Source organism: Mus caroli, chromosome 5 (genome assembly GCF_900094665.2).
Source record: "Mus caroli chromosome 5, CAROLI_EIJ_v1.1, whole genome shotgun sequence".
Classification (NCBI taxonomy): Eukaryota; Metazoa; Chordata; class Mammalia; order Rodentia; family Muridae; genus Mus; species Mus caroli.
The window spans coordinates 12,917,579-12,928,599 of record NC_034574.1 but is presented as its reverse complement, the minus strand read 5'-3'; the positions used below and the strand labels follow the sequence as shown (position 1 = coordinate 12,928,599).

The 11,021-nt window shown below is 37.2% G+C and overlaps 1 protein-coding gene across 1 annotated transcript in view; it reads right to left on the bottom strand.

Annotated features, from left to right (window-relative positions):
* The window catches only part of Sema3c (semaphorin 3C), a 150,304-nt gene that overhangs the window by 17,320 nt on the left and 121,963 nt on the right, over positions 1-11,021 (bottom strand). The window contains exon 13 of the mRNA XM_021161998.2: positions 2,446-2,534. Within this exon, the coding sequence (XP_021017657.1) occupies positions 2,446-2,534 (89 nt within the window). The remainder of the gene's footprint in view (positions 1-2,445; positions 2,535-11,021) is intronic.

Genomic DNA, 11,021 nt, shown 5'->3' with positions numbered 1-11,021 from the left:
CTCTGACCTGTAGAGACTAAGCTCGGTGGAGTCCCGGAGCCAAGATGGCGCTCCCTGCAGGGCAGGTCACTGTCCTCCTAATTTTAAACTTAAAGTTAAATTTCTGATGTTCTGCTGCTGATCCACGATTAATTCAAGAAGGGTGAAGCTCCCAAATCCAATGATTCCCACCACTCTAATTCCTTTGGGTTGCATATATTTGTAAACATTTAAAATGGACAGTGGTGATCTCGCTAACTTTCAGTTGCCATGATTTGTATTATCCTTCATTAACATACTCACATACACATGTGCAACGATGTGATGGTTTACAATCACTGAATCAACTGCTAAACTTGTATCTCATTTCAACTTCAGCTTAAAGAAACTAGACACCTTCAGAAACATGAATAAAGGATTAAAGAGGAGGTTATGGTTCTGTGCTGTGTAATAATTCCTCTAATTCTTTTGAAAAGCTACACTGATATTTCTGCAGTATGTCCATATGACACTTAACTAAGGATATTTTCTACTTAAATCTATTTTATCCTTACAGGACCATCATAATATGTCATACACACCCAATGATTTTTTTTAACCTCACCTCAAAAATGTGACGCAAACACATGCCTAAGACAATTACTGCAGTTGCCAATAGTGACTTTTGACTCTGCTGTTTCAATAACAGTACAAGCATCAGCAAGTAAGCTCAAACACCTTTTCAAATGATGTCCCGTACGTGAATTGTGACTGTGTATTTCCACTGGGAGCTTCTTTTCTTGATGATAACAACAGAACAAATCACGTAACAGTCCATACATAGTTCTCACTTGATCAGAATAACATTAACGTCTTTACAGATTTTCCATAATATATATGTTTAGACTTGTGTCAAACTCACTTCATTAAACATTATCTGCTAACCAAAACTGATACTTCAGTATTAAAAATGAAGTGTTTATGCTATAGAACTTTTTATTTTCTTCAGGAAACATCAACTTGTTCCTGGTTGGTTGCATGAAAACAGGTGTACTATGCAATACAATTTCAGTTAGTGCAGTGAGACATTCCATTTCTTTACAAAGCAAAGCAGGTGAAACCCGCTGGGATAGATACTGTCGATCAATATTTATCTTAGTGTGATCGTCACAAAAACCCTAGTGCAATTTAGAATCACGTACTAAAAGTTATAAATGTAATAATACCCTGGATAGTATTCGGAGAATCTCCAACTGATATTGGACACCATTCATTGTTATATTCTTCAATTTTAAAATTTAATTGCAAAATCTACCAGTGTCGTTTCTTAAGCAATTAGATGCTTATGAAACCAATATCTTCAGTAAGCACAATAATGATCTTAATGAGACAATCTGTTTTGAGTCAAGTCAGCTAGGCAAAACATAAGTGGGAGAGAGAGTGTTTACTTCTGGGAGTTCCGAGGTACTACCGAGTAACAACATCCTCAGTCAGAGGCTAGCTCCGCTCTTCAGTATCCCATGTCTCTTAATTGGCATAGCTGTAACGAACAGTCTATGAAAGCCTAGATGCCTCACTAAGGTTTCCTTCCAATTCGTTTGCTGTGTTTTCCCCAGGGTTCCAGACAAAGACCATTATAAAGGAGCAATGGTCATGCTAGGAAGGAAGCAGCTAGTTAGGACCAGCAAGGAATGGTTCTGTGAGTTCCCAGATACCTGAAAAACAGGCAGCAGTGTATGGTGGCCTCAGGCTGTTATTGCAGCACTTGGGAAATTAAGTAGGCAGATAGGAAGCTGGAGGTCAGCCTGTCAGATTGTCTAAGTTATCAAGAAGAAAGGGGTATCTGGACCCATGTCATGAATGGCAGAGATCTTAATGAAGTGAAATGCTCCAGGGGACACTTTGTGCTTTTTTTTTCTTTTTTCTATTTCCTTTTTAAAAACCGAAGCTTCAAGGACTACAATACAGTGGAATCTAAAGTACGGACAGAACATAAGCCTTCAAGTGCTAAGAAGGGACATTTGTTTTATTTAACCAGCTTGGTATTTGAGTGAAATGCCATCGAACAGCAGCAGCTTTTCTGGAAATGACTGCTTGTGAAAGTATGAGGAAGCTTATCTATAATCACTAATGTCAAAGCATTCGGGTTACAGTGGCATGAGAAGGGAATGATAAAGCCTCCTTCATTACAGACTCCCCTAGACCTTGGCCAGAGGGCATCATTTTTTTAAAATAATTATGACCAAATCTCTTTGAGTTGTGATGATAGCTGGTAAAAAAATGTCAGCCTTTTATGTTGGGATCACTTGAAGAGTAAGAAAATACTTCATGAAAATATTTGTTCTCTCTCCTTTTAATTGATGCTTTCCTGCTCTTCAAATTTATTACATTTGCTTACTTAATCTTTTATTGGCTATTTTTATTGGCTAGAGGAAAGGGATGATGTCGTCATGCATGTGATGAGATAGACAGTAGAGGTGACCAAACCTTAAAGACTTCCAGCTCCTCCAGAATGAGCTCCCCATTGGCAGAGCCATTGGTCGGAAGGACTACGACCTTCTGCACGGTGCCCCGATCTAGATGGGAGAGATAGGAGATGCTGTAGAATATTGCTTTCAGACCCTGAATAGTGTTAATGCAAGAGCCCAGTCCTCAAACAGGTCAAACATCTATAATACACTGAATTTGTCTAATCCCATATATTTAAATTGAGGATAGATACAACTGAAAGGAAAATATGGGATCTTATATTTTGCTTAGTGTTGAGTCATAGCTATCCTAGGACACACATATCTTTATAAACGTTATCCACATGTCTTAAATCAAAAGCTGTCAGTCAGGAATCCATACTCACATACATGTGTATACATGTGTGTGTGCACATTTGCATGCGCATGCAAACACACAATTATGCATAAATCTTTAAAAGAAGTTGTCCACCAGGTATATATTCTTGAAATATAATAGGAAGCGTTAAGTTTTGCCATGAAAAACATTCCTACTTCCCCAGGCTAGCATTATAAAATGATACTCCTATCATTTTGTTAACATTTAATCTCCTTTTGGTTTCCTTTTCTGAGGAAGTCCTAAAGAAATGGTTGGCTATCAAAATAGCATAAAGTCACCAGTCTTGGACAACAAACGATGATTATCAATTTATACAAGGTAAAATATCTTACTTCCATTATAATGTACAGTTGAAATGACAAAAATAAGTGTGGTTTGTTTTTGGTAAAAGAAAGTTATGAAATAATCATACTGATATGATTTTACTGATCATTTGACAATATTTCTTATAGTGTTCTTAAGATATAAGGGAAATTTTGAAATTATATGGCCCAAAGTAATGTACAATAAAAATGTTCAGCCGGGCGTGGTGGCGCACCCCTTTAATCCCAGCACTCGGGAGGCAGAGGCAGGCGGATTTCTGAGTTCGAGGCCAGCCTGGGCTACAGAGTGAGTTCCAGGACAGCCACGACTACACAGAGAAACCCTGTCTCGAAAAACCAAAAAAAAAAAAAAAAAATTGTTGTATCCTATAGACGTATTGAATAATAATGGTACTTACAGAAAATAGTTTCTAAGCTGAGATGTATAATTCAGATTGTTTTATAAAGTCATGCAGACACTTTTATGCACATGATTATTTTACTTTACCAATTACATGAATTTTAGATCTAAGAAAACTAGTTCAGATTTAATAATGAGAACATGAAAAAAACTCTAAGGAATTTGGTAAATAAAAATGTAAGGACTAATTAAAATAAGTTACTCTTTAAATAATTCATAAGATGAATAATAAATATCAAGTTATAAACATTCTCAGTTGTAACTATGAACTTAGAGTTTACAATTATCCACCATCCTCAACAGAAAAGATGACTTTTTAACAAATTTCACTGAGAAATGTCCAGAAGAAGAGTTACCTAGAAGCAAACTGTGAAGGATTTTTGATACTACAAGTCTTAAATCTTAACAACCTAAAACTGGTATCAATCTGTTAATAAGTTACTTTAATGTTAAAAGTAGTAATTATGTTTACAATTCATATTTTATGAACCTTATCAAAAGCTTTACAAAAGTTCTTATGGCTTACAAAATGGTACAAACCAATACAATGGTTTGAAAAAAGAAAAACACTACTAAAAGATAGGCAGAACAGAAAGAGCTGGTATATGCTAGCACAATCACTAGACTTAGAAGGGTGCAGCACATGAGAGTGTGACTTCAGAAGTGTTCAAGGTTATTCTGTGAGTGCAATATACTGTGTAAAGCCAACCAAAAGTTAATGATGGTTCCAGAGCATTGAACGTGCCTTGTGCAATTTACAAACACAATATTTGCTTCTCTGAGCAGCTCCCTTAGAATCAGCCCAGGTAATGAATTAAGGAACTTCTTAGAGATGCCACTCAAATATGTTTTAATGGAAAATAGATGAATGTGGTTACAGAAGTTCCTCATTTTCAAAGGACTACCCATCAAAATGATCAGTAGAGACATCCAGAAGAACTGCATATAACCAAAAGTCCTAATCAGAAAATCAGGAGACCATGATATCTTAGAAAAAGATGTGTACTTCCTCTCCCCTACCCCCCACCTCTCTCTCTCTCTCTCTCTCTCTCTTTCTGTTTGTGTGTGTGTGTGTGTGTATGTGTGTGTGTGTGTGTTTGTCTCTGTGCATACATGCATATACATTTATGTAGATGCTCCTGCTGTATACGTGAGTCAATGATCTTCAAGGGCTTAGAAAAATCAGGGCAAGAGTGGGAGTATTTAATTTGATTGACATTATGCATGATAAATGTCATAACATTTTCTGGCTCCTTATTTTAGTGTGTAAGGACTACTAGCATTCCAGCCTTCTCCACAGTGGCAGAGACTTCCTCCACCAAAGTGTATTTTGATTGCAATATCTCTCAAAGACATAACACAGCTGTGAAAGGTTCAAATAGTTAGGTTGCTTTAGCCATTGCCTAATGTATACATGTCTCAAGTGACAGTGCATTTACAAAACAAGTGAACAATAGCCACTTTTCAATATAAAAGACAAATAATTAAATGTTTTCAGATCTGTCAGAAGTCTCTTGCTATTTTTCTAATATGTTAATGTACTATAAAAGCAATTTTGTTTTATGAATCATCAGTCACTTCTAAAAGGTTCTTGGTAGAGATACTCTACTTATCCATAATATGAAAAAAATGGCTCATAAAATATGGTGAAGAATATGCATTTGACTCATTAAAACAAAACGTACATTATACAATGTCTTTTGGTTTTCTTATTTTAGATTTTTAAAAATTTATCTGGCACTGGTGATTGTGTAGAAAATACATTTACAGTATCTTAGGATGTATAACTTATGTAAAAATAAAGTAGATTTTGGTTATCTGCCATTTATTTAAGCTCATTGACTTAGTAGAAAATTATCAAAGGTCGATAGTGAGTAAGACTGTAAAGATAAAAAGATAAATAGAATCAAATGCCCATGGTCTAAAATTTATGGGTTTTAAGTCGAGTGTTCACATTAAAATGTTAGGCATTGTGAGATATACATTCCAGAATGGCCATAAAGTTCCCTAGTACTGACATCCACATAAAGCCATCTCTGTATCGTTCCCTTTGAAGAAAATATGGTTATCAGATATCTTCCTTTTAGGGGTACTAAGAATGGCTTTCTTTGAAAGTATTCACCATTATAAAACCATGGTTTTTTTCTTTGGAAAAGGCATCATGCTCACAATGGAGTTACAGTGGTGCAGTCTCTCAGTTTCTTCTCCAGCTTCACTTGGCTTGTGTGTACACAGTCAATACTTTCACAGTGGGTGTCTTTTTCTACAACTTATATCGAACCCTTTTCCATCCTTACACTAATATCAACAAGCAGCTTTTGGAAAGAACATGTCTTCCATTCTGAGTCTACATAGTAAAGGATACCTCTGCATTCAACAGCTCCAAGGAGACCCCCCATAACAGCATCTTTGCCTCTGTGCTCACACAGAGAAAGCCAATAAACAAGTTCGGGCATTGGAGTAGGCCACAGCATGAGTCTCCTTCATCTGGGTATTAAATACTTCCACATAGCCTTGCTAGAGTCCTTCCAGCTACTGTGCATGAAACCCCTTGGGAGTGTTAGCCTCATAGAAGACAGAGCTGAAAGATGCTTACAGTGAAGTTCTGCTCTCTAAATTCCCAAATAGGAAGTCTTTTGTTGTGTTAACTAGCCTGGGTAAGGTATGTGGCCATTTTGGTTGAGTTTTTACTAAGAAACAATAATATAGAAATCATGTAAAACCATGTCTGGTCTGGCACATAAGGTATCCTCAGAAGGTGAAACCACTTTACCTCTATGAATCTGACCTACCAAATTGTGGATATATTGAATTATCTGTCTTTTATTGAACCTATCTTCTTCATCTAGACTATATAGATAATAGATCCCTAAATAGATTAAAGCACTCATGAATGTGTGATTTACCAAGACAAACTTTAGAAGTGATTTCCATAATGCAAATTTACACACAAAGATAACAGAAGAATCATTAATATACATTTGTTATTTAATTTCCTCTTTATCCAACATATAAAGAAACTTCCCTAAATAAGCATTCTTTCTGATTCTTTATTTTTATTTCTTAGAAATTGTAATACAAGGAATCACAGCAATAATCCTTCGAGCTCTTCTGTCTAACCCAGAGTCTGCATGCATTACACAGTAGGTGCTGGTTGTCTCAAGCAAGTGATGATGCATAGCTCTTTACTCAGCAGGTCACCAGAGTCATCATTGGTATTTTTCCCCCTGCCTGCATTTTAACTGAAGTCCCCAGGTTTCCCTGGAAACAAGCTGTGCCTGCCATTGAATTGGAGAAACTCTGCCTCCTTAATCAGGTCTAGGTCCCCCCTCCCCCTCAGTGGTTGCTAACTCCTGAAAGAATTCTAGTCAAGCCTGCTTCCTCCTTGTGTGACCCAGTCACATAGGCACCTGTGCCCAGGGAGGTCACAAGGTTGATTTAGTGGCCTTTATCACTTATCCTTAAAGGCTAACTTTTTTTTTTAAGAATAGACACTGAATTCTATTTTATGCCATATCCTACAAATGATGCACACAGTTGTGATTCTGAGGGCTTGCTAATGAGTAATCATTCATGTCAGGTGAGATGCTGTCCTTGCTCCCTTTTGAAAAGACAAACACATAATCCCAAATGACACACTAATTTCTCCCTTTTCCATTCTTACCTCAGTGAATCGAGGTAGAGATAATTGTCATGCAAGGTCTAGTATTTGTTTTAAAAGTCAAGCATTGGAAAATAATACACAAGTATGTTAGATGTCCACACTCCCTTATTATCATTTTCAGAGTCATGTCATTTATGGAAGCACCAAAATGATAGAGCGGAGGCAAAGCTGTAAAATCTCAGGCAAATGGAAGCTTTAAAGAAGTGTAACTAAACTCCCTCCCTCAGCAGTTTTCAAAACCGGATCTAACTAAGTGGCTGCCTCTTTGGAAGTCAGGTTAAACATCCATTCCAAGTGGAAATCATTTCCCTGCTTGATCACCAACCCACTGCTGCTGTATTCTTTTGTTGCTACTTCTATAATGTGAAAATAAAAGGGGGAAGCAAGTGTCTTTGTCACAGTCCTGATAGACGACAGAAGAACTGTTGACAATCTCATCAGCCCCAGTCATAGGTGCTGACCCTACTCAATTCTTGGCCATCAGTAGCATCTTAAGTGTCTCCTTTTAAGGGGACACACTTGAGCCACCAGCAGCCATCAGTCTTTTCTCGAGTTGGTTGTCATGAGAGTCTTTCGGGTCATATAATGGTTCAAGTACGTGTACACCTAAATTAAAACAGGTTTCCTTGGGGAAGAACCTTTCAGAAAGCTAAAACTCCTCTGTGCATTATAAATAAATACGCAGCATAGAACTAACTGATTTTCAGTTTCACTTGCTGATAGCATTTAGTTTTTGGCTCCTTAGCACCTCTAGTCATGTTCAATTGTATAAAGTTTCAAACACATGCCCTTCATATCACCTCAGCCAAAGTCACCTACAGAGTTTACTAAAAATACAGATGATGTTTCCCATGCTAAATTACAGAAGGCAGTTTTAGAAGTACTACATATGTATAAACTTTACAGAGAAACATATGCCTGCTCAAGTGGTTGAGACTCTCAAACAGAATAATTGTCATAAATGTATTTAACTTCTTTGTAGTTGCTTATATTCATCATAAGTAGAACTAACAAATCATTTCTAATCTATATTTGTGGAACTTTATTTCCATTTTGTATACATTAGGCTAAGATAACCCACTTTCCACTAATGTATCAAATATCTCATGTACAATGAAATAAATATTATATAAAACTTCTATGAGAAATTATTATCAGTAAATTTTAGATACTTAAAAATTCAAGCATATGATTATAAAGTTTCACAAGAATATTCAATCTCTAATAGTACTCTTATTGGTTAAAACTGGAGTGGATATGGCAATAAGGAGAGAGGGATTTCAAATACTTTTGAAAGAAATATAGGACAATTTTTCTTGACAGCACTTATGATCAATGGCCACAAGGAGTCAAGGAAGCTAAAAAAGTTTCCTACAGGAAACATTGTAAGGTAAACCATATGAGAAACTCCTTCTAATATCAATAATTAATTGCATTAATTAATTGTATTCATGTATTAGTGTTCAGTTGCAAATACATTTGCCATGGTGTAAGTGAGGAGATCAGAGGTATATTTTCTCTGATTATCATATGATTTATATTAATCAAATTTGGGTTTCTTAGCTTGGATACAACATGAATTTTCCTGTTGAACCATTTTTACAGGCCCAGAGGCAATTCTATAATTATTATTATTATTATTATTATTATTACCATTAATCATATGGCACAGGATTCCATCCTCAGGAGCACTGTTCACCCTGCTAGGGGACAGTTTCCTAAAATGAGGTTCTGAGTGTGCAAGCACAGCACAGAGATCACATGGAGGTAAGGAGCCGACACTGGAATTTGGAGCACTAGAAGACAGTGCAGCTGGGAAAGACTTGTGGGACAAGGTGATGGGTATCTTCACTGTGAACAAGCAGAGAGGATATATGGGAGGTTCTGCAGTTGGGGGGAGGGAAGAAGGAAAGCAATGTTTTTGGAAGCCAAAATGTGAGCCTTACCCAGATCTTATCAACACACTGATAACTTTCTGGTCTCCCCCAAAGACAGAGATTTAAGTCGATCATATTTAAAAGCAAGACCCTGTTTAGGTCTAACCTAAAAACAAAACAAAAACAAAACCCAAAACAAACAAACAAACAGCCCAGTAACCAGGATCATTAAGGTAGAATAAGCATTTCTTTGCCAGCTGACTCTGCTATGCCTAATACTTCCCCTGGGATTTTCCCAGACTTCTAAGTCTTTAACTCCCAGAAAAGAAAAGTTAGATTGAGATGGTTAGATGATAACAATTTGATTTGAAATAAGGGATGGTAAACCGTAATTTATTTTTCTTCTTTTGTAAACACGTTTTTACAATAAATGTTTACAACTTAACACAAATAAACAAACAAAAAGGAGATTGAGTTACGTAAAACTACAGAGTGAAATCAGACCATGTTTTAAAGTACACAGTTTGTACATCCCCAGAAGAGGAGTGGCTTAGGGTTCCCTGCTAATTAAGGATACCACAGCTGTGTTTCCCCAACAGCAGTTGTTGGAAAGCATGTTTCCCAGAACTTTGATCTGGGATGAGCACCGCTCTGCTCTGTAATGGTTGTTTGCAGTAAGCATCCAATGGCGAAACAGCTGCTTGCCTAGTAGCCCAGTGAGCAGCACATCTTGAACGGCTGATCAGTAAATCATGTTCATATCCATGTAATCCAAAATTGTGGCCTAAAAAATTCCTTTGTCTACAAAATACAGATGTTACAATTTCCCAACACACCTAACAGGCTGCTCAAATCAAAGGAGACAAGTTGTATGAACCTTCCTTGAAAACTCTAGAGAAAGCGTAGATAAACGGACTTCCTTTTCCTGGCCTCTCCTTATTACTACTAGCCTCTCCACCTGTCACAACATCCAATCTTATAAAGCAGTGCTTTGTTCTTTAATTTCTAAACTGCCACCAGCAGCTCCAGCAATGATCTGTCACTAAAGCTATTTTCAACTTATTCTTTTAACACCTTCTTCTTTCTTTTCTTTCTTTTCTTTGCTCTCTTTGCTTTGCTCTTTCCCTTTCTTGCTATTCCTTTTGTTTTCCTGTCTCTGCCCTTGCTTTCCCCACCCGCTTTGCCTGGTGGTAAGCATCTCTTACTCTAGCTTGGCCAGGGAGGGGAGACAGGTGAATCTTTGAAGCTCATTGTCCCACCATGCTATTTGTCTGGTGATTTTTGAGCTTGGAGAAAGACTATGTCACAAATAAAACTATGGAAGTGTGATAGAGGATAACACATGACATCTATGTGTTGTGCAAACACAAATACTTTACACACATATGTGTACATTTAAAAATAAGTTCAAATTTCAAACAAACCTACTTTCTACAAATAATGCCAGTGTATTATGTAAGGTTCTTCAGGTCCTATTCTGGAAGCTACAACACATTTCTAAACAGAGAACTGAGATAAGCCTTTCTAGTAAATCTCATATATTACTCAGGGACAGAATTTCTCTTCTGAAATCAAAGGGTTGTATGGTCATTAATGAGCTTCTTTCCAGCACTATTTTAATTGTAAGATGCACTCATCTGCATTAGCTTTGACATTCAAATTGTTTGCACACAATGGCTTAAAACAACCTTAGTTTTAGATTTACAAATAAAGAAGCCCTCATTGCCCTGTGGTCATATCCAGACCCACCTTAACTTCCCCTTGTTGGCCTTTCCCTACAGTTTGGTTTCCTTTATTGTGGCCTCCCTTCCCCCCAGCCTGGAACCTGCCTGCTCTAGGGTGGAGCTACCGGCTCATTCGTCCTGCCACGCCCACTGCTGGAACCTGCCCTCTGCTGCCTGGAGGCACACACGTGTTCGTCCTGCTACTGGACCCTGAGTTACTTGGCGGGA